The sequence below is a fragment of the Aphis gossypii genome, chromosome 1 (assembly GCF_020184175.1).
Source record: "Aphis gossypii isolate Hap1 chromosome 1, ASM2018417v2, whole genome shotgun sequence".
NCBI classification, from domain to species: Eukaryota; Metazoa; Arthropoda; class Insecta; order Hemiptera; family Aphididae; genus Aphis; species Aphis gossypii.
In genome coordinates, this window is record NC_065530.1 from 47,109,881 (window position 1) to 47,131,915 (window position 22,035).

The following is a 22,035-nucleotide window of genomic DNA, read 5'->3' on the forward strand; positions in this document are numbered from 1 at the left end:
GTGATAAATCATTATATACAAATAAAACGACTCTGATGAAAAAGGTCTGTTAGCTTACATCATTATGTAGGTCTACTCGAATATTTCATATTAAATTGTTTAATATAATGATATTATGATATTGCTATTCAAGTAGGTAATTAATTTTACTTTTAGTTTACAGTATGATGATTTAAGTTTTGATATAGAAATTGCACTTATAAATATAATCATGTACTACGATAAAATATACTTATTTATATCATATTATTATAATATTATTACTGTTATAAACTTTTCAATCAATAATACTTTACCGTAAAATGGTGTGAATAGGTTCATAGTTAATGATATCAATAAATTAATCAACATATTTTGAAAATTTCATTGCGTAGGTATAGTAAAATTCATAATATACCTATGTAAAAGTTTTACATCCCCCAGAATAATGTTTTTAAATTATAATAAAATAGTTAACATCGTTTAAATATGTATATATTTCATCAAAATTTAAAATTTAAACATCTCTAAGAAAATTAATGTAAATACATTAAGATTTTTAATTTCAATATGAAGAACTTACGAACAATACGAACAAGCTTATTTTTAATTTTCAACAGCAAAAAAATTCACAATTTTTCATGATTTTGACGAATATTATCAAGAATTGAGAATCAAATCCTTACAAACAAAATTATTATATACAGGGTGATTTTTTTATCAAACAACACTCATTATTTCCAAAAGTATTCATGTTTTTGAAAATATTTTTTTACATAGTTTCAAATTGTTAAAAAAACAAAAATTTTATAAAAAAATTATATTTTTAAATATTTTTTATCCTTATAATTTTTTTATTTTTTTACTTTTTTGAATGACAACATAGATTTTTAATTTCATACTCCAAAGCAGAATAATTTTGTGTGTATTTTGATACATAAAAATCGAATTTAGGGTGAGTAGTTTATGAGTTATACTTATTCAAAGTTTAGACAAGCAGAGTAGTGGACAAACATTTTGCGGGGTAATCCCGTACCACTCCACTCCACGCAACTATGACTAGTATTTTAAGTATTTGTAGAGCTAAAACATAAAAAAGTTAAATAGCATCTGTAATTATTTTCGAGATATACAATAAAAAACCAAATTAATTTTGTCAAATAAATACTGGTTTTGCTTGATAATTCTTGTTTTTTTTTTTAAACGGGAAAACGAGAATTTTTACGCAAAACCAGTTTTTGACCAAATCAATTTTTTCATATGATTGTAGGTAACTCAAAAACTAATCACTGTAAATATTTGAAATTGTCACCAAATCTTTATGTTAGTGTTATCTATATACAGTAAAATTTTCAAAATATTTTGAATTTTTTTGAGCTATTTCTCGACAATTAAATTTTTTATTTTTCTGAGAATTTTTTTTTGGTGTCGATAAAAAATTTTAGGTTTCCAAAAAAACATGAAAATTTAAAACAAGATTCCTTATGAGTTGTTCTTATTGTAGTTAAAAAAAAATAATAAAAAATAACAATTTTTTTTTTTATAAGTGTTTATATTTTAAAGTTTTCGAAATATTATGTCAAAATCGCGAAAATTTGCAAGTAATTTTGTAGTTACAAAAATCATGAATTTTTTTGTGTTCATATCTTAGGTTAAAAATTCAACACTAAGTTTTCCATACGTTTTCCTTCAAATAGCTATAGAGAAAACTCGAAACATCATTCATTACCTATAGAAAAATTTTTATGAATGTTGAATTTTTACGAAAAAGCCCTCGACTTTTGGATTTTAATAAATTTTTAGAACCCCTCTCCCCTATTGAAAATTTCTGAGAACGCCACTGGTGTTTTGTTTTAGTTTTCTTAACCCTAATTATTATTAACCAAACTGAAAACAAGTATAAAGGAACATTGTTTTGTAAATCAATCACTAGACTTAATTCTAAGCAGGTGTTGATAAATAAAAATATAATTCACAAAGCTTAAGTTATTTATAATCTGTTAAGTAAGACATTTTATTTATAAATACTAAAACTAAAAACAATACAATATGTTTAAGAGGCACTATTTTTTTTTAATACTGCATGAAAGGTTCACAATGTAAATTAATAGGTAATTATTGTAAAAAAAAAAAAAATAATAATAAAAATAAAAATAATAATAATACACATTAAATAAAGATTAAACAAAGATTAGTATTAGAGGAACTAATATTATAAATTTATAAGGTATTTAGAAAAAGAAAACAAATGGGTCAATAATCTAAGAGTAATAAAATAAATAATTTTGAGTTTTATAATTTATCTGGATTAATTGTTATAGTTAAATTTCTATCAGGCCAGTTGATAGTTTTTGGCAATGGCTCCTGTAAAAGAATAAACAATAAATACCAACAATCATTTTCTAAATAAAATATATATATATTATATTGATTATTATAAATATATTTACCATAACTGGCTCATTGAGGAACTTTAAACTGGATTCCATTGTATCGAGAAAACTATTTGGTACCAACACTTGTAACCAAGATCCTTGAGCTACAAATGGTTTTTCATCGCTCACAAGAGATCCAGACACAGATGGAGCAACAAATGTAATAGTTGCATTACTATTTAATGCTTTAAAAGTAAAATGACGACCATGTCTAATACGACCTCTGAAAATTATATTTGTAATTAATATATTTAACAAATTTTAAATTAATTGAATTATTACTTCAATACAAAAGGTAACAAAAGTCCAGCTTCTAAATTAAAAGTTAAATGGACATTTTCTATGTATTGTTCTTGAGTCAATTCTGATAATTCACAACTATTATAATTTGAATTTCCATCAGTTTCTTTCAAATCCCTAATAAACAAATTACTAAATAGTTGAAAAATTTTAAAACTTTTTATTGAACAATATTAAAAAATTACCCATTCGGTGCTCTTGAATTGTTAATAATACGTAAATTGTTCATGGAATGTTCAACTGACTTATAAACTAATGCTTTGTCACCTAAAATTTAAAAAATATTCAAATTAATAATTGATAATTAATATTAAATTTATATAATGTATACATACATCTGTTAGATTCTTCCCATGAACAATGAGCACTTATACCACATAAATTTGAACCTTCAGTTTTGATACCTTCAGCAATTTCATCATGAACAGAAGGATCCACATCAAACATACTTTCACCTCTACGCATGTTTGTTATTAGCCATGAACCTCCAGTACTAAAACAATAATGTAGAAGAATGTTAAATAGCACCATTATAAACTCTTAAGCACCACAACTACAAAATTACATTATGTTAGAAGATAGTCCAAAGGTAATTGGTAGTATGAGGGGGAATGTGTCAATAAAAGAATGGGTGGGTTGAAAATTAAGGAAAAATATAAATTGAATAAGTTTGTAAAAGATGAAGTGAAATTTGATTGTACATAAACAACATAGACAGAAACCAAAATTTAAAATAAATTAAAATTTGTTTAGTAATATATTGTTTCTATTACAAAAATCATATACTTACATTGAATGTCTTTTCAGTATTTGCAATACTCCTGGCCCATTCCATCTTTGAACAGCTTGTAATTCTTCTAAACATGCACCAACAATTTGAACAAATCTAACTGATCCATGTGGTGTAACAGTGACCTGCAATTGAGGATCTTCACCCATTAACATATGTTGTAAGCGACTTTCACTACCATCCAAACCACAATGCCAAGATACATGATCACCAGCATATAATGTATTTCCTATAATTACAAAGTAGTTGTTACTTATACTTGTTATAAATATAAAAAATTATAAGTGCTCTGATAATTTATACTATAAATATAAACTAATGATAGTCAATTAGTATGGATAGGCTTGTCATACAAAAAGGAAATAATATAGTCTCTATAGATCCTGTTAATATACATGGGGTCAATTAGATGAGTATAATTGGTTGATAACAATATAAACCTTGACCAAATATTATTGCTTATTAGAAATATATTCCACACAGAAAATTGGTTTAATATAAAATAACATACACTAATACAGCGGTTTCTAAACTTTTTTAGTTTACCCACCCTAAAAATAAAAAAAAATGAATTGCACCTCTCATGAATGAATAAATAACAAATTTAAAGTATTTAAATATACAAATATTTTTATTGTTATGACAAAATAAATCAACAATAAGTATTATTAAATTTCTATTTAAAATATTACAAAATATTTAATCTTATGCGAACAATGTGATTTAACACTGGCTAGATGTAGTAACTTTTTGAAAATCCCCGAATTAAGTATAATCTTACAATATAACTGTATATGAAATTTTTGTTGATTTAAAAATACCACTATTTACCACACAGCTCGCACCTCCCCTGTCAAGTGCTCCCACCTCTCTTGGAAGGTGTGCCTCACATTTTGGGAACCGCTGCACTAATATATATATTAATATATTATACATAAACCGTAATGCAGTAACAACACAGTTATATATAATTATATGGGTGATACAATGCCTAACATAGAAATCATTCACAAGTACTGTATATTTCTATAGAAAGAGAACTCCAACCTACTTTCTTATTCATCAACCAGTTGTTAGTATATAGAGCTATTCGAAATACATGACAATATTACTGAATATGGTTAGTGACGTAATTAGAAAGATTTATGGTATTTTAATCTAGTAGCAAAAAAAGAATCATAACAATGAATTTAGTAACTACATTAAACAATACCAGTTCTAAAAACATATTTAGCAAGTGACTGCATCAAGCGGGCAGGCCAAGTAGGAGGAGATGTTTCTGAAGAGTCTTTAAGAAGGCGAAATGTCAATTCAAAACCAAATCCACTTGGTCCATCTGATCCATTTGTAGTATTGTGAACACGATTATCGCCATGCAAATCGGATAAACCAAAACTATACAATTTTATCAAACAATTGTATTAATCAATAAAATATAATATGCATAATAGAATATTATTAATTTTACATATAATAAATGTAATAATAATTACATTAAATATTTAAGTTATCATTATTCATTTATACATTATAATAAAATATAATATATTTTTTATTTATGTCTAGTATTATTACTTACTAACCTACCTTATATAATGCCAATGTGGTGGAATTCCAATCATTCGATCACCTGGATTATTATACATACTAATATAGTCTAATGGATCTGGACCGCCAAGCCTACAATTGTAAACAAATTATGTTTTAATAGTATTTTAATTTAAGTATATATTACTACTAAAAAAAAATATAATAATAGTTTATATTATTTTTCTTCTTTTACTCAAGAATCAAGATATATTTCAATATTATTGTATAAATAAAACTGCGAACATCCCAAGGTATGACTGATAAATTAACACATTACCTATACGATTATACAAAAAGTCACTGATAATACACACATTTCTCCATAAATTTGACACAGAAAAACATGATAATCACTGAGGCAGACACTTCACTAATGAAAATATCATTAGTATTTAGTATTCCATAATGTTTGATGATACTTTAATTGTCATACAAAATAATGAATTTTTTTCTTAAAATAAAAAAACTTAAATAGCACAGAATCTATTTAATATGTTAATAAATTATACCACATAATCTTTCTTAATTTTTCATAGTTCATACCTACAATGTTTAAAACATTATTTAAAATAGGTCCATTGATTATTTTTAATTTTAATTAATACCTAATAAAAACATAGAGAATTAAAGATTTAATTAATCATTGAGCTATCATAGTTACACTAAAAACTAATAATAAAAAAAAAATGTAATGCATTCCAAAATTTTAGCTTCCACAATATACTTTTTTATGTATTCATTATGTTTAATATGAAAGAATAAATTACTCTAAAGAACATGTGTCAACCAAAAATAGATACAGACAGGAAATGAAAATAAAGAGACCAACCCTTACCCTATGTCAATTCATTTTTCATACATCCTATTTTTAGATAGGTACATTTTAAGTTTGTATAAAATAGTCTGAAGAAAAAATCAACTATTTTAAGTAGTAATAATATTAAAATAATCAAACTCACTAAAAAAATGTCAGTTTAGCATTTTTAGATGTGTTTATTATATCATAATTGTGAATCTTCATTTTTATTTTGCAGTCGAACAGCTCAAACAAAAATAAATAACTATCAAAAAATGTAACCTTATGTCTTGATACTGTAGCTTTTTATTATATAAAAAAGTAATCGTAATACACAACCAGAGAGGGAGATTTAACCCAGAGTACATTTGTAATTTTTAAAATTTTTATGAACTTACTTTATATTCAAAAATATTTTATAATATATATATAAATTTTCATTTTGATATACACGCCGAATTGTCTAAATCATTTAATAATAATGTAATAAAAAAATATGTAAATCTCAAAATACTTTAGTTCTTGATTTATATTATTCATACTAAATGTTTTCATAAAAAGTTTTGTATAAGGTCAAAATTTGATGTGAGACTTGTATACAGCAATGCAAAGCAAATATTATATAATAATATTATACCTAATAAATCACAACACTTGTGGACCAAAATAGTGTAAGATTTGTATTAATTAAATTTCATTTTTCATTAATACCTCGATGATAAAAAATATGTGGAAGTTGTACACATGATATTATTGCTAATATAATATAAGTCACTGATGACAGCCGTACAGACATACATGACCAATATTGACAAGTTTAAGCATATATAAAGGAATCCTTTCTGAAGGATAACACTTCTTGGAGTCTGTTATTTGATATATAAGTCTGAACTTTTCATGCCATTTGTAACAAGAATATTTAAAACAGTCCTATACATGTACTTATTATTAAATCACTACAAGAAATAATAGCATATTAATATAAATAAATTTCAATAGCTTAAAAATATTTAAAATATAAATATTAAAGCTAATTATTATAAATGTTAGTTGCAAAATAAAAAATATAGAACTGCTTTGCTAAATTTTTTTCCAGAAAAAAAAGCTCTTTTTTTAACAGATGCTATCAATCATCTAAAGACAAGTTAATTACTTATGGCTTATTCAAAATACTTATTCATTATTTAAATTTCTAATAAAATTTCAAATACTTCATACTTCATTGTAAGGTAATTAGTAGCCAAAATAAAGATTATTATAATATAATTAAAAAAAAAAGAAAATATATGTTTTCAACAATATCTTACAATGGCTACATCAAATTATCAACACACTGTTATAGAATTTCTCACCAGTACTTAATTACAGTTGTAGCTTGTAATGGATTACATTGATCTGGGTATATTCTTTTGCATAGCATGTAAAGTGAAGCAAGGCCAGCCGGTAGCGTTTGTGATACATAAGGCATTTCAGTAACTGATCTTGGAGTACGCATACAAGGCACTCCATTCTGATGGTCAGATTCACTCATTTTCTTAGTTCAAAATACTAAAAACTGTACAAAAGCTTATTAAACAGTAGAAACAAATCTGAAATTCTTTGAAAAGGATGAATAATTCTTACCTATAACATTCTATAAATTGAGTTTTTCGTTAACAATAGGATATAAATTGACATATAACTAAATAAATATTATGATACAGTAAGAAGTTAGTCGCTAACTGACTTGGTATTTAACTATATAAATAAAATTATAATATACTCAAGGGCCTGGGTATACGGATTGTAAACGATTTTCACATCGACATGATACAATTATGTTGATACTACTCCGTACACCAATGGTTACTGGTATGGCAATAACAGCCACTTACCAGCAATAAATATAACTAGAAACGCACGTTAACGAGTAACGACGTTAACGCTACTAGTTTCCTACTCGCCGTGACGCTGTCTTTCTGACTGGCGACTGGCGACTGGTATTTAGTATCAAACATTTTTTAACAGATATGATATACAGAGCGTATCAAATATTTATTTATTTATTTTAACAGCTAGAACTTAATGAAAATAAAATTATGACAATTGAACCAGAAAATAATCTTAAAATTTTACTACTAAACGTCTAAAAACTAAATCAAATTCAAGCAGGATTTAATAATATCATATTATAAGATGATTGGCTTCCTACCAGCTATTCGTTCAGTCACTCTGTATTCCAAAATACAAGGTATTCCATTCTCCGCGGTCGTCATTCTTGTTTTTCATTGCTACCAATACCTACCGAATTTACAATATTGCTATATAATTCTTACTAGGTATCTTTAAAAATTTAAAATACCTATTTGTGTACATGTTTTCAGCCTAGAATAAAATATGTGTTCTAAAATGATGTTTTACTCAGCTCGGGATACTTTTAAAGTACACATTTGTTTAAAAAAAATAATAAAGAGTAAACCGTGTACGCGGCTAAGCGTCTTTATCCTATACAATATATCTTGTATCCTTAAGCATTATTTTACCTGTTGCATCGAGAGTCAAAGTGAAAGTATGTTTATGGCATACAAATTACAAATCGTAATACAATCGTTCAAAATTTATTCGTCAGTCATTAACACACTGCACTTGCACTATGAGCAATAAGTCAATTTTAATAATACTTTTAGTGTCATTACTGATCAACTTTTCCGACAGCGTTGTGAAACGATGTTTCAGTTGCCGTTCCCGTGGAGATTTAGGAAGCTGTAAGGATCGATTTAAATACACCAACCTCACACAGATCAGCTTAGAATCCGGTATTGGAGTGGAAGCTGTGCCTTGTGCCTCGGGATGGTGTGGGAAAATAATTGAGACACGTAATTCTGACGCCAAAGAACAAGAATTCGACACTGCAACACAAAGGACGTGTTTGCAAAGAGGACCTTCAGATGGAGAAGAACGTTGTGATGATACTATGTGGGAGTATAAAAAAGTTTTTATGTGTTTTTGTCATGGTGATCTCTGTAACAATGCACCAGCAGCTTTCAAAAGTTTTAATTTCTACATATTGGCGTTAACTCTTGTAATTCCTATTTTATTTGCTCAGTTACTCAATTCATAAGTATATTCCAAAACTAAATTGTAATATAATTTTAAAAAATATTGCGTGTAATATTATGTAAATAATATTGACCTACCTACATTAATTTATATTTTACAAAACAAAACATGTCTTTATTTTGTTATTCCTATTTTTAAATAAAAGTCTTACTCTATGTATTAGAGTTACATGGAAATTGGAAGTATACTGTATAATATATGGGCAGGTACTATTACTTATTATTTTTAAATAGGTATCTAAATAATAAAAATATAAAATAAACTTTGAATTTTAAAGTCTGAATTTAAACTTCAACTCAATACAAGTATACAATCTTTATCAATTATTTTCAAATAGTATGTTAATAATATAAAATATTGTAAATAGGTAGGAACCTACTTATTTCACCATAATCAACTAGATATCAGAAATTAAATACAAAAATAAATTAATTAAATCTCCCTTGTATTTTGTTATTATGATTCAGAGATTTATATACCTTACCTATTATAATGATTACTCAACTATTTGTGTAATATCTGTAGATTAGATATTAGCATTGATTAAATATATTTAATCAATGATACCTATTAGGTAATTAAACATCTAAATGAGCTATATACAAATGTACAATAATATAAACTCTATTGTTAATTTTAATATGTTATTAGTAGTTATTATCTGTAGTAAATTTTATCAAGAGTCAATTTATATACATATTTTTTTCGATTTTTTCTTGTTTAAAATTAGATAGATGGGTACCTACTACATTTTTAGCATTTAATTTAATCATTTTTTATTCTATAGAACAATATTGATTATTAAAGATTAGACTAATAACTTTACTTATTATAATAACGATTAAAGATATCTACATAAGACTATCTTTAATCGTGATTATAATTACTTCTATCCTACATATTATGTTAATAAGTTACCTATTCTAAGTATTCTAATAATACATTTTTATTACTATAAATTTATTATAGGTTGTAGACTACCTACCTATATCTATATGTATAGTTATAGTAATTTGTATTTTTAGGTAGGTAATGAAACATGAAAAATAAATAATAGGTAATAGTTTTATTTGATTTATAAGTTTATAACCTATAAGTATAGTAGCAATGTTCAATGTACATTGACTGACTCTAGTGACTACTGACTACTACTCAACTACTGTACGAGCTGTAGTAGCCAGTAGGTACCTAGTATTACACTGAGACACTGTCTACAGAGTACAGGGCTAAGTACAATACTTTATACTACCTACGCTTAAATGCTTAACTCAGTTATAAACAAATTTTTTTTGTCAATTTATCAGTAGGTATTTATCATGATCATAAAAACTAATGATAGGTAGGTATCTTTTAATCAGTAGAGTATAAGAATAAGGCTATTTGGGCCTAGACCTTAAAGCCCCTAATGTATGTCTAAATTCAAAATTGGAAAGAAAGATTTTTTTTCAAAACATTAAAAAAATGTAAAAAAGATTTAAGATACGATAATATTCCATAGGTTATTGAATTATTAAAAGTTAGTGTTTAAGCTCCCTTAAACCTTCTATTATAGTTATCAAAATTCATTTTTATACCATGCTACAGGCTACAGCTCTTAATTTTTAAATAAATACAATCAATGGTCAATACTAAAAAATTATTCAGTATGATAATAATTATTTGTTTTGTCGTTTTTAAGTTAAAAAACATGACAAAATTGTATGTGAGGTCATACCTAGTAATATTTGTAATATTTTACAATAATTATTTACGTGATTTAAATAATAATATAAAATTATTAAATATGAATTATTATTATTATTATTGAAACCGAGTTAAATCGTTATGTTAGTGGCTGCACTGGTAATGTTTTTAAGTTATCTTATCATTTATTTAAGAACAATAATATTATCTCGCCGCTTATTTATGTTATTTGATCACACCACACATCACACCATGATCTACCGATAGATTAAACTATTAGAAATGTATTGTTACTGAAGTGTTAAATATTTTTTTATTAATCATTAAGTAACTTTATTATATTCGTGATACATCTACGCAACTACCATGAATTTGGTGCCTGAGAAAAACAGCGATTTCAGCACAACGGAGTATTGGGACTCTTTTTTTACAAAACGTAAAACTACTTTCGAATGGTATGGTAATTATGACAATTTAAAACGTTTACTCACCAAATACATTAGTGCTAAAGATATTATATTGATGTCGGGATGTGGAAATTCTGATCTTAGTTTAAATTTATACTCAGATGGGTTCATCAACATGACTAGTGTAGATAATAGTGAAGTTGTAATTGCGAATATGAATAACAAACATAAAACTAAATATCCTGGTCTAGTTTATGAAGTCGAGGATATATTGAATACTAAATATGCCGATGAAAGGTTTAGTGCCGTTATTGACAAAGGAACACTGGATGCCTTGATGCCTGATGGTGAAGTAGAATCTCTTACACGGGCAATGAAAATGTTTAACGAGATCAAAAGAATATTGAAATTTGGAGGCCGTTATATTTGTGTTTCACTTCTGCAGTACCATATTGCTCAGTTTATATTTTCCTATTTCAGTGAAAACGGTTGGATAATTCGTGTGTGCCAATGCACTGAAGTTGAAGACTCACCAGATTTCAATGGCCAACCAGTATTTATGGTTGTTTGTACTAAAGTAAATAAAATACCCGGAGCTAATCCAGTTCTTGAGTGGAATCCAGATGGTCTTACAAATGAAAGGTTAGATTCCATAAATGATCTTTTAGAAATAGTTATTGATACCCAGAAATCTGTTTCAATGTGTTTTGATCTCACTAAATGTCAAATGGAAGACATGTCAAATAATTATCGATTTGAAATTAATTGTTCCCAAACAAAAAAACCTCGTTATACAATTATGATTGTTGAATCTCCTACAGAAAAAAATCCAAATAAAATGACTTTTGCTGCATTCATTGTTCCTCATGGTCGAGAACATGAATGGCTGTTTAGCAGTGAAGAAGGGCAAGATATACTACGACGGAATTGTAATGTAGATCGTTTAGCTATTATTAGTATGCATCGAGGACAGATCTATAAGGATTTAAAACAAGTACAGCAAGAACTATCAAGACTTATGTTGAAAATAGCACCACAAGGTGTCATAAAACGTGGTGAAACCATATTATTTTTATCATTAGAACAACAACTTGGAGAACGAAAAATCATTATGGAAAACAAAAGTGAACACTCTGGAAATTTTGTAATAGAAGAAGTGGTTGGGCAAAATAATGAAACTTTTAGACGTTTAGTATTCCTCAACATGCCTCATATCATCCAATCAGAAACAAAATTGTTGACTGAAAATGATAAGATCAAAATTGATTATTCCCATTTCCTCAGTGATTACATACCATATTTGGGCCTTGGTGTGGGCATTATAGCAAATCAATTAGATAAAGTACCTAAAATCCTTTTAATTGGTTTGGGTGGAGGTATACTTACCAATTTGTTGTTAAATGCTTATGAAAATGCAACTATTCTTGCTTTAGAAATAGATCCAATTGTATATGAAATAGCCAAAAAAGCTTTTGGACTGATAGAGAACAGTAGATTAGAAGTAGAAATTTGTGATGGTCTTGAATATCTATGTAATGCTGTCAAAAATAATGAAAAATATGATGTAGTAATATATGATGTTGATGTTAAAGATCCAACATTGGGTTTAAGTGGACCACCGAAAGCTTTTCTGAAGCAAGATGTACTAAATAATGTAAAAAGTTTAATTGGAGAAGACGGTTTATTTTTATTGAACTTTGTCTGTCGTGCATCTGATGTTAAAAATGAAATTTTAAATGTTTTAAAGAATAATTTCAAACAACTAACATCATTAAAGATTCCTGAAGATATTAATAGAGTGCTGTTAGCAAGAAATAGTGATAAAACATTTGATGCAGATCTCTTGGAACAAACTGCTGCATACATGAACAATTGCACTAAAAGTAACCCACTCATTGCTTGCGATGTGATTGATATTTCTGCTTTGAAGGAAAATATTGAAGATATTTAATGTTGTGGCATTTTATAAATGCTTTATTTTTCATACTTAATTTACTATACGTACTATTTAAGTTTATATAAATAATTTCATTTAGACATATTAAGTTTATGATATATTTAATTGTTACATTTTTGAAAGTTATTATTTTTTTTTTATGTGTATAAAATAAGAACAATGATTATTTATAAATTTAATAAACTTATTTCTTAAATATCACATTTGTTTTTAACAATATTAACTTTGTTTCGATATTATATTATTTGCTATACTAACGTCTATTCTTTGGAGAATTAGACAAATATTTATCAGATTTTAAGAAATAATTTTTGAACACAAATGTTTATACTTTTATTTACTTATATTTTTTTTTTTTTTACAAGTAAGGTTTAAAGAGTATGATATTTTTTTTCTATTTAAAATATTGTTTAGAGTTTTTTTACTCTTAACCCATAAATTACACACATTTCACAACACACTAATATGTATTATACATATTTTAAAGGTTTAATTCACCCTGTTCAAAACAAATATATTTAATAATTATTGGAAGCACACTTTATGAAAATGAAATGTTATAAAGAAAAATCAATTTGAGAAGTACATTGTTTCATTAGTGTATGTTTGAGCTTCTATTAGACAAGTTGAGTCTAAATTTCCAAGAGTATTTGTTATTCTGTCAACCAACTTTTTTCTATACTTGTACACGGTGCGGTCCACTGTAGAGTCAGCAGTTATACAATCATTTCCCCCATACTCACAAACCCTATAATGATGAAGTATTGCATGTTCTGGTGTAAAATAAAATGTTCCATCACTAGGATTTAAAAACTCCCAGACAAAGTGATTTCCGACTTCTATTACTCGTTTTGGATCACATATAAATTTTGAACGTAGTTTATGTGGATGCAATTGAGTCTTACGCCGTGTTTTACGTAATACAACGAGATTTGAATGAAATAGATTCTGATCAGACGGTAATGAGTCATCATCAGCCCATTGCATGTAGAAGAATGCATTACGAAATGAATAAGCAGCTGGAGTTTGATAAATGTTTAACCAACTAAAAATAAATAGGTAACCAAATAAATTAGTAGGCATTAAAAAGTATTAACATTAAGCATACTTGATTAATTTGATTAATGTGTCATTTTGTCTAGGAACAATAATTTCATCAATGTCTAAAAATGCGACGTATTTTGCATTGTACATATTTCTATACAAGCAATCATTAAGTGCAGCAAACATTCCTTCAGTTCTTATTTCTTCCTTGGTCACAATATCTATATGCCAAGGTAAAACAGAAATCAAATTGTCTTTTATGTAACGGTCCAAAACACAATCAACATTTGGCCCAACAGTGTTTTTATAAAATGTAAAATGTCCAATCCCAAGTAAATAATTTAGCTCTACAAATTCCATAAGTTGTATGGCCTTAAATTAAAAACAAGGTTAGGTTAATAATTATTTAGAAGATATAACTTGGATAAATTTAAATAATGAAATAATTACTCGATCATAATAATAATGCATTGGTTTAACACAAATTTCTATATCAGTCTTGAGTTGACTAGTTGGTTTTTGCCTTTGAATCAGTACCTCATTAGTAATTGGATCTTTAATATTGGACACAATAGACACACTTAATGGATAATGTCCATCTGGTGGTAATTTGCACAACACAAATACTGCACTGTACTTTAAATTCCAGTTTTCACGGATTGCTTTCACAAATGCTGAAACAGTCTTAGAACTATTTGCATACCATAATCTACACCAAACTTGATCTGGTTTTTGAGTTTTAGTGGCACCAATTATTCGTACCAGTGGACCATCAGATTTGATTCTTGTATCCAAGTATGCTGAATAAATGAAAAATTTGTACCTATTTTATGATAAAAATACATTAGTCAATACATTAACATTAAATCTTAAATAAACACAGTACTTTGTTGATTGGACTTTTTGCCAAACTGCGTCTTTAGGAACAATTTCACTTCGATTGGGTAATATACGTTCTACGCGAGGTGGATGTATTATATACTGTCGTTTTGCAACATTAAAATGGGGCTGTGCTTTAAATCTTTGACTAAAAGGCGGCTTGACGTCCTAAAAATGATTGTGCAAATAAATATTAACCATTAGATATTTAAATGGTATAATATGATTGTTTGTAATACTCACTTTGACTTCCACGGTGTTAGGCTTTTCATCGTTGACGAAAAATACTACGAACAAGGTAAGGGCACCAGTGAGCAAGAGCAGCAACACACGGACTCGAATTTTCATCATTGAATCACCTGGGCCGTACTATGATTATAATGTGATGCGCGTATTGATGACCACCATCGTGTTCTAAGGGAGGGTAATATTTCAAACATTTAATTAGGTATGTAAACAGTGGATACGATTCGCAGCAAACTCGGCCGCGGCCAAGAGACGACTACGGTTTACGACACACGCATACTTCTTTGACTTGCTCCATAAGAACGAAACGAAATCGTTATGGTGTCGAACCGTACCCGCCTGTCACGCGAACACCGACCAGCCTCATCCCCTGTGTCTCACAAGCCCGCGGCAACAGCAACCGAGCAGCGTTTACCGTCGACCGTCATGACGACAGTCGTAAACGGAGCCGCGCCGAGGGTAAACAATGTTTTCGTCGTTATTGCCATCGCAAACGTTGATGTGCGTTCACATTTTGTTCCAGAAGAATATTAATGCTACAATCGTTCGTTTGCGGCGGACCGCAGACGTAAACAAAAAAATCCGCTCTTGTCAGTATATTGAGTATTTAAATCGTGTTATTATTTTGTGATTAATCTTCCCGGTGCTGCTACGTCAGTTACCGGCGACGACGATTACCTACCACGAGAACACGCGATTTCAAACGATTATTAACTGTCAAGACTAGAAAAAAGATTATCGGATATGCGATTGACGGCGGTGATATTACAAATTACATTGTTTACAACACATTGTTATTGAGGTTCCCGTGGAGCATTTACTTAATTATTATGTAACTGGACTGCGTGTATCAACTACCATCGGGGTAGTGCGAAACGATTTGATTCGCGTCTGCGCGAACAAGCGGTGCGCATGCCCTGCAAATACTGCCCGGCCAGTAAAGCGGGCGCAACCCTTACACAGTAACACTGTAACAATAATAGGCACATTACTACGCTTTACTCCTCAAGTCCGAACGTTAAATAAACACAGGGACGGGGTTCGCTGTGGATCGCATGTGCACGGCGAGTCGGTTAACGGAGACATCTGGCTATTCAAGCACTAACGGACGACAGTCGATGACTGTGTACGCGCCACACGGTCATCCGTACGTTTTACTCTAATAATATCCGCCTACTACCCTACCAGGATTTATTATCGTTCAATATTAATATCATCGCCCATTCGCCCGTATGAAAATAATATGTCCAACATACATCAGAAAATCGTTTTTTATTTTTATACCATACCTACAGCTGCTAGCGTACGGACCAGGAGCGTACCTACCTAAAACGCGATAGCAGTATAAGCTCCCAAACACCAATCAATGTTTATTGTACCTACTACTAACGTCTAAAGCGTAAATAATAATAGAAATATTTTGACGAGTGTTGACTGTTGAGCATTATTATAGTGATATGTAACAATCCGACAGTCTGAACAGCTGCTGGTCAGAGTTGCCGGGCAAATATACCTACTGTCGAACTACGTGCGATGCTTGTGTTGTGCATAAATATGTGTTATGCACGAGTAATGAATGTGCATGCGTGTGTGTGTGTGTGTGTGTGTGTGTGTGTGTGTGTGTGTGTGCACTTAAAACTAAGGAAAAAATCCGAAAAATTTTAAATGGTAACAAGGATTTGGTAGATATTACTTTGTTACTATAAAATTGACAATTAAATTACAAAACCTTTAATATCAATCACAGAATAACAACAACCTGTATGATTTTGAGATATAAAAAATTAAATCTACGACCCTTTGACCCAATAATTTAAAATGTATAAAATAATAATATATAATCTGCAGTCCCTTTTTGGCCCAACAATATAAAAATGATAATAAATAGATAACCTGTTTTGTATAAATGTATATACTTCCTAGTATAGGTACCTATATAATATGTTACGGTCAGTGGCGTAAGTATAATAATTCGGCCCAATACGAAAAACTTAAAGGGCCTTTCTCCTTTTTAGAATAAATGTTAATATATATTTATACTTTACGAGCTTTTAAATTTGCAAAGTTGTTAATAATTTGCACAATGCCCATAAGTTCTTTTCATCTTATTATTTTTTTTAAACTTCAACACAAATATTTTTTGTTAATGATAAAAAAAATAGTATTGAGAAAGGCCCCTAAACTTAAGGCCCTAATTGCAGCCGAATTTCCTGCATTGCCGTATTTACACCACTGGTTATGGACGATACGGTAGATAAATGACGTAATTTATCAAAATTATTCAATCATAACATCAATACATCATGTATAAATGGTTAAGTATTATACTATTATTCATTACTGCTTTTTTTATGTCTTCAAATTTTCAAATTTTTTATATTTTTTGAATTTTATTGAGTATTTGAGTTATCACTATAGTTGGATTTTTGCTCATCTATCTATATTCTATACTTTCGTCAAAAAATTTTTAGCAAACGAATAAGCTTTGTTGCATGAACTCTTATCACTGGATGCTCTTGATGAATGACGTTCACAACAATATAAATGACTTGAGCTTCATTTTCCCACTAAATGTGTAGGTAATTGACAATTGTTGTAAATAATTTGGAATGTCTATAAATTTACCAATTTTCAGACAAATTACATCATTTACCGTAACATTGTACAATAATGTTGATAAATTATATTATAAAAGATAATTTTTTTGTCAAACATTCAAACCAATAATATAATTTAATAATTCACAATGTCAAGCACGGATTAAGGGGGCATAATATAATTATTAATTTACACAGTCTTATACTCTTATATATATACAATTTTTTTTATATAGTAGTATAGTACAATATTCATCATTATACAATAATATAATATAATATACAAATTTTTTTACATTTAAAGTTGAAAGGGGGCCCACTAAATTTATGGTGTCCTACAGGGGCCCATCGATGCTTAATTCGGGCTTGCACAGTAACATAGTTATTAGAAGTTAGAACTGATAAAAATAAAATCTATGGTGCTTCTGACCCAACAAGATTAAATAATAATAATTATTGAAAGTGTAAAACATAATACTTAAGACAAAAGAATGTATAGGTAGGTATAAAAAACAACTCACAATTTGTGAAACGCAGACTGGCCAGCTGGTTCTAGCCTAAATAATAATATTAAAAAAACACGCCAAGGGTAAAACAAATAAGTCCTTATAACTCACAATAATATAGAATACAAGATAATTAATAAAATTGTAGGGACGATTTGCGCCCTCATAATATAAAAAAACAAGGGATAAACAAAATAATGAAATATATAAATTATGGCTATGATAACACAACAACGAACAAAATAAATGGAATAAAATTACGGTGCCCGTTTTACAAAATTTGTTTGTAGTAATGATTCATATTTAATCTACATATTAAATAATTCACAACACACATTTAAACGATTACAAAAAAAAAAAAAAAAATGATTAACGATATTAATTATGTGTGTGAGAACAGTTGTACCTATCGAGTATTTCATTTAAATAATATTTAAAATACCTCCTCTAAGCAGCACTTTGATAACTAGTAACTTCAAATTTTTACAAAGCAAACTTATTCACAGGCACCTTGAACAACAAAACTACAAAACACCTCTCCTTCTGAAATCCTAAACATAATGAAAAACTTAAAGAAACAAAAAATTCCCTGGTCATGACCTGATAACCTATACAATTAAATCATTCCAATTTCAGCATAAGGAACAAGAACTCTTCTTTCCACCAACTACTTAGACATTATATTAAATCAAAGAAAACATCACTTAAACTCAGACTCTACAAACTAAGATCATTACTCCGATCCAAAATCTCTCTATAGAACAATACAATAGTTTATAAATAAATATTACGCCCCGCAAATTTCAATAAACTTACGGCATCCAACTCTGGAGAACCTCGAAAAATTCAAACCTAAGTATAAACTTAAAGCGTTTTAATCAATAATTCTTCTTGTCTTTTCTAATGTTTCTTGATACGTCAACAATCGTACTCTACAGTCTACATCATGAATTCAACGTTCAACTTACCAACAACACAACCACACTTGGTTTCTATCATACCTAATAATAAATTTCATAAAAACTCTTTAAGCCACGCAAACCCCCTCTTTTTAAAATTCTTCTGCTTTTCAGCTTTTGTATATTAGCTAATACTTGACCTTTTTGTCGTCTTAAACGTAAATGTCCACAAGAATACAAGGTATCTATTTTAGTCAATAACAATTTATACTCCCCCTAAGTTTATAAATTGGAAGTACTGTCGTTGGATGCTCCATTTCCTCAAGTTTTTAAATCTAATATAGGTACCTACTACAGTACTACCATTGATTATACATTTATAATCAATGCTACTACCTACCTACAAATTGTTAACTTATTTACTTATTGTATTATTTTGTGTACACAGATTTTAAATGTGTTTTATGTTGCGGTACCTATATAATTATCAGCTACACACAATAGCAATTCTATATAATATTATAATATAATTCACAAGTCACAACACACATTTAAAAATTACAAAAATAATAAAAAATTATTAACGATATACATTATGTATTTAAAACCAGTTGTTCTAACGTGTATCTACTTTATTTAAATCATATTTTATATTTTACTGTCTGGTGAGTGGTGCGCGGGCGGAATTAAATTACTGTAATAACTGGTAGAGTAAAATTTTCGAAAAATCAATTTTTTTATATAGTTGTAACTCAAAAACGAATCACTGTAAATACTTGAAATGTTTATTTTAGCGCTATCTATACACAGTTAAATTTTCAAAATATTCTGGCTTTTAGATTCTGAACGAAGTGATGAATGTATTGATTTTACAATGGTGTGGTTTTTTTTTTTTTTGTTTTTGTGTCTGTGTACAGCATAACTAGTCGAAATAATGTTCCAATTTCAAACTATGGGGGTGGTTTCCGATGTAAAAGTGAATATCCTTGGTGCATTATAGAGGTAAAAAGTTAACATTTTCCAACAGTTTTCAAAAAAATCGAGAAAAACAAAAAAAAAATGACGAAAAAACGGCAATTTTTACGCAAAACCAGTTTTCGACCAAATCGATTTTTTTTTATGGTTGTAATTCAAAAACTAATCACTGAAAATACTTGAAATTTTCACCAAATGTTAATGTCAGTAGTATCTGTATATAGTTGAATTTTCAAAAAATTTTGACTTTTTTTTGAGTTATTTATAGACCACTGAAATTTTCGATTTTTTTGAGAAATTTTTTTTAAAGTGTCGATAAAAAATTTTTGGATGACCAAAAAGTTTTGAAAATTTAATACAAGGTTCCTTATGAGTTGTTTTTATTGTAGCTAAAAAAAATTAAAAATCGTTAGTCACAATTTTTTTTTATAAGAGTTTATAGTTCAAATTTTTACGAAATCTGTCGAAAACGCGAAAATTTGCAAGTAATTTTGAAGTTGAAAAATCATAAAATTTTTTTATTTTATAACTAAGTTTTGAAAATTTGGTACAAGGTTCTCCATACATTTTTCTTCAAATATCTGTAAAAAAAACTACCGGATTCAGACAAAAAATTTTTATGAGTGTTTGAAATTTAAATTTTTACAAAACCGCGCTAAATAACGGTTTAGCCTCAAACGATTTTTGATATTTGTTATAATTCAAAAACTATAACTCGTAGATACTTGAAAATTTTACCAGTTATTTAGATTGGCATTTTATTTACTTGATTTAATTTTCAAAATATTTTGAGTTTTTTTGAGCTATTTATAGACAACTGACATTTTCAATTTTTCTGAACATTTTTTTTTGAAGGGTCGATAAAATTTTTTTGGCCCTATCAAAATACTTGAAAATTTTATAGTAAGTCCATTTTTGCCAAAAACTATGAGTATAAAAAAAATTTATATTAAAAACTATAAGTATCCACCAATAATATCTTTAATCTATATATTAACTTAAACATGTAATTTTGTCCAAATTTGAACTGAAAATATCTATAAAAATAAATTTACACATACTTATTTACATTTTAGATTGTTTGGTTTCAGTATAAACTACCGTATGAAGTAACCAAATTACTAACTAGATCATGGATTCTCAACCTTTTGCGCTTCATGCCCCCTTTCAAACTATTGTATGAGTTCAAGCCCCCCCCCCCTCAGTACTATAAGATTGATGTATGCATAATATTTATATGTAAATATATATTAATATATGGATTTATAATATATACGTCATAACTTAATTTAATGTTGCTTATTAGATTATTATGAATTTAACTTTAATGAAGGTTTTTTATTATATCGCTTCATTTTTCGTGTTTTTTTTCAAAATTTTCACGCCCCCCCTCCTGAAATTTTTGAAAGCGCTCCCCAAGTTGAGAACACTTGAACTAGATGACTAGATCCAATTCACTACACATCAGAATTCAGAAACCATAAGTTAAAAATTGTAGTATTTTTACAACTCCCTTCTCCCCCCTCCCAAAAAAACCACACTATCAATGTAAAATTAATACATTCATCAGAATCTAAAATTAAATACAATTAATACTAACTAACTTGGAAATTGTGATAGGTAAGTGGTAATACATGGTAATATCAACTGTTAAGAATAATACATCTTTCCTAAGACATTGATTTATATGAAAAAAAACTGGTAATTATTCAAAGTGACAAGCATTTTAAATGTTCAAAGAGGTGATCAATCTTATTTTTATTTTGTTAGTAGAAATCTAGATTAGTTATTTCTTTTAAGCTATAAATTTATAAATTTTATAATAGTTAATATTATTTTCTCCTAACGTAATT

At 28.1% G+C, this 22,035-nt stretch overlaps 4 protein-coding genes across 7 annotated transcripts; 2 read left to right on the forward strand and 2 right to left on the reverse strand.

Annotated features, from left to right (window-relative positions):
- Positions 1-1,950: 1,950 nt before the first annotated feature.
- On the reverse strand, positions 1,951-7,869 carry LOC114122886 (suppressor of fused homolog). 2 transcript variants are annotated; one of them, XM_027985667.2, is made up of 10 exons: positions 7,514-7,869; positions 7,243-7,438; positions 5,092-5,184; positions 4,718-4,899; positions 3,505-3,733; positions 3,050-3,207; positions 2,900-2,981; positions 2,697-2,831; positions 2,430-2,637; positions 1,951-2,343 (listed from the first exon to the last, which is right to left on the reverse strand). In XM_027985667.2, the coding sequence occupies exons 2-10, from the start codon at positions 7,419-7,421 to the stop codon at positions 2,272-2,274; spliced, it is 1,338 nt and encodes a 445-aa protein (XP_027841468.2). In that variant the 5' UTR covers positions 7,422-7,438; positions 7,514-7,869; the 3' UTR covers positions 1,951-2,271. The 2 variants fall into 2 exon arrangements, with proteins under 2 accessions (XP_027841468.2, XP_027841469.2); XM_027985668.2 differs by having other exon boundaries at positions 7,243-7,445.
- A 538-nt stretch (positions 7,870-8,407) lies between these two features.
- Positions 8,408-9,165, forward strand: LOC114122867 (uncharacterized). The gene has a single exon (XM_027985642.2). The coding sequence runs from the start codon at positions 8,523-8,525 to the stop codon at positions 8,988-8,990; it is 468 nt and encodes a 155-aa protein (XP_027841443.1). The 5' UTR covers positions 8,408-8,522; the 3' UTR covers positions 8,991-9,165.
- Positions 9,166-10,875: 1,710 nt separating this feature from the next.
- Positions 10,876-13,237, forward strand: LOC114122864 (eEF1A lysine and N-terminal methyltransferase). Its single transcript, XM_027985638.2, has one exon. It carries the CDS (start codon positions 11,039-11,041, stop codon positions 13,028-13,030), a length of 1,992 nt encoding a protein of 663 aa, XP_027841439.2. The 5' UTR covers positions 10,876-11,038; the 3' UTR covers positions 13,031-13,237.
- Positions 13,238-13,344: 107 nt separating this feature from the next.
- On the reverse strand, positions 13,345-18,491 carry LOC114122865 (beta-1,4-galactosyltransferase galt-1-like). Of its 3 annotated transcripts, none has more exons than XM_027985641.2 (6): positions 18,324-18,491; positions 15,203-15,373; positions 14,967-15,127; positions 14,531-14,903; positions 14,145-14,452; positions 13,345-14,081 (listed from the first exon to the last, which is right to left on the reverse strand). In XM_027985641.2, exons 2-6 carry the CDS (start codon positions 15,308-15,310, stop codon positions 13,607-13,609), a joined length of 1,425 nt encoding a protein of 474 aa, XP_027841442.1. In that variant the 5' UTR covers positions 15,311-15,373; positions 18,324-18,491; the 3' UTR covers positions 13,345-13,606. The 3 variants fall into 3 exon arrangements, with proteins under 3 accessions (XP_027841442.1, XP_027841441.1, XP_027841440.1); XM_027985640.2 differs by lacking the exon at positions 18,324-18,491 and adding an exon at positions 15,486-16,311; XM_027985639.2 differs by lacking the exon at positions 18,324-18,491 and having other exon boundaries at positions 15,203-16,312.
- Between the last annotated feature and the right edge of the window lie 3,544 nt (positions 18,492-22,035).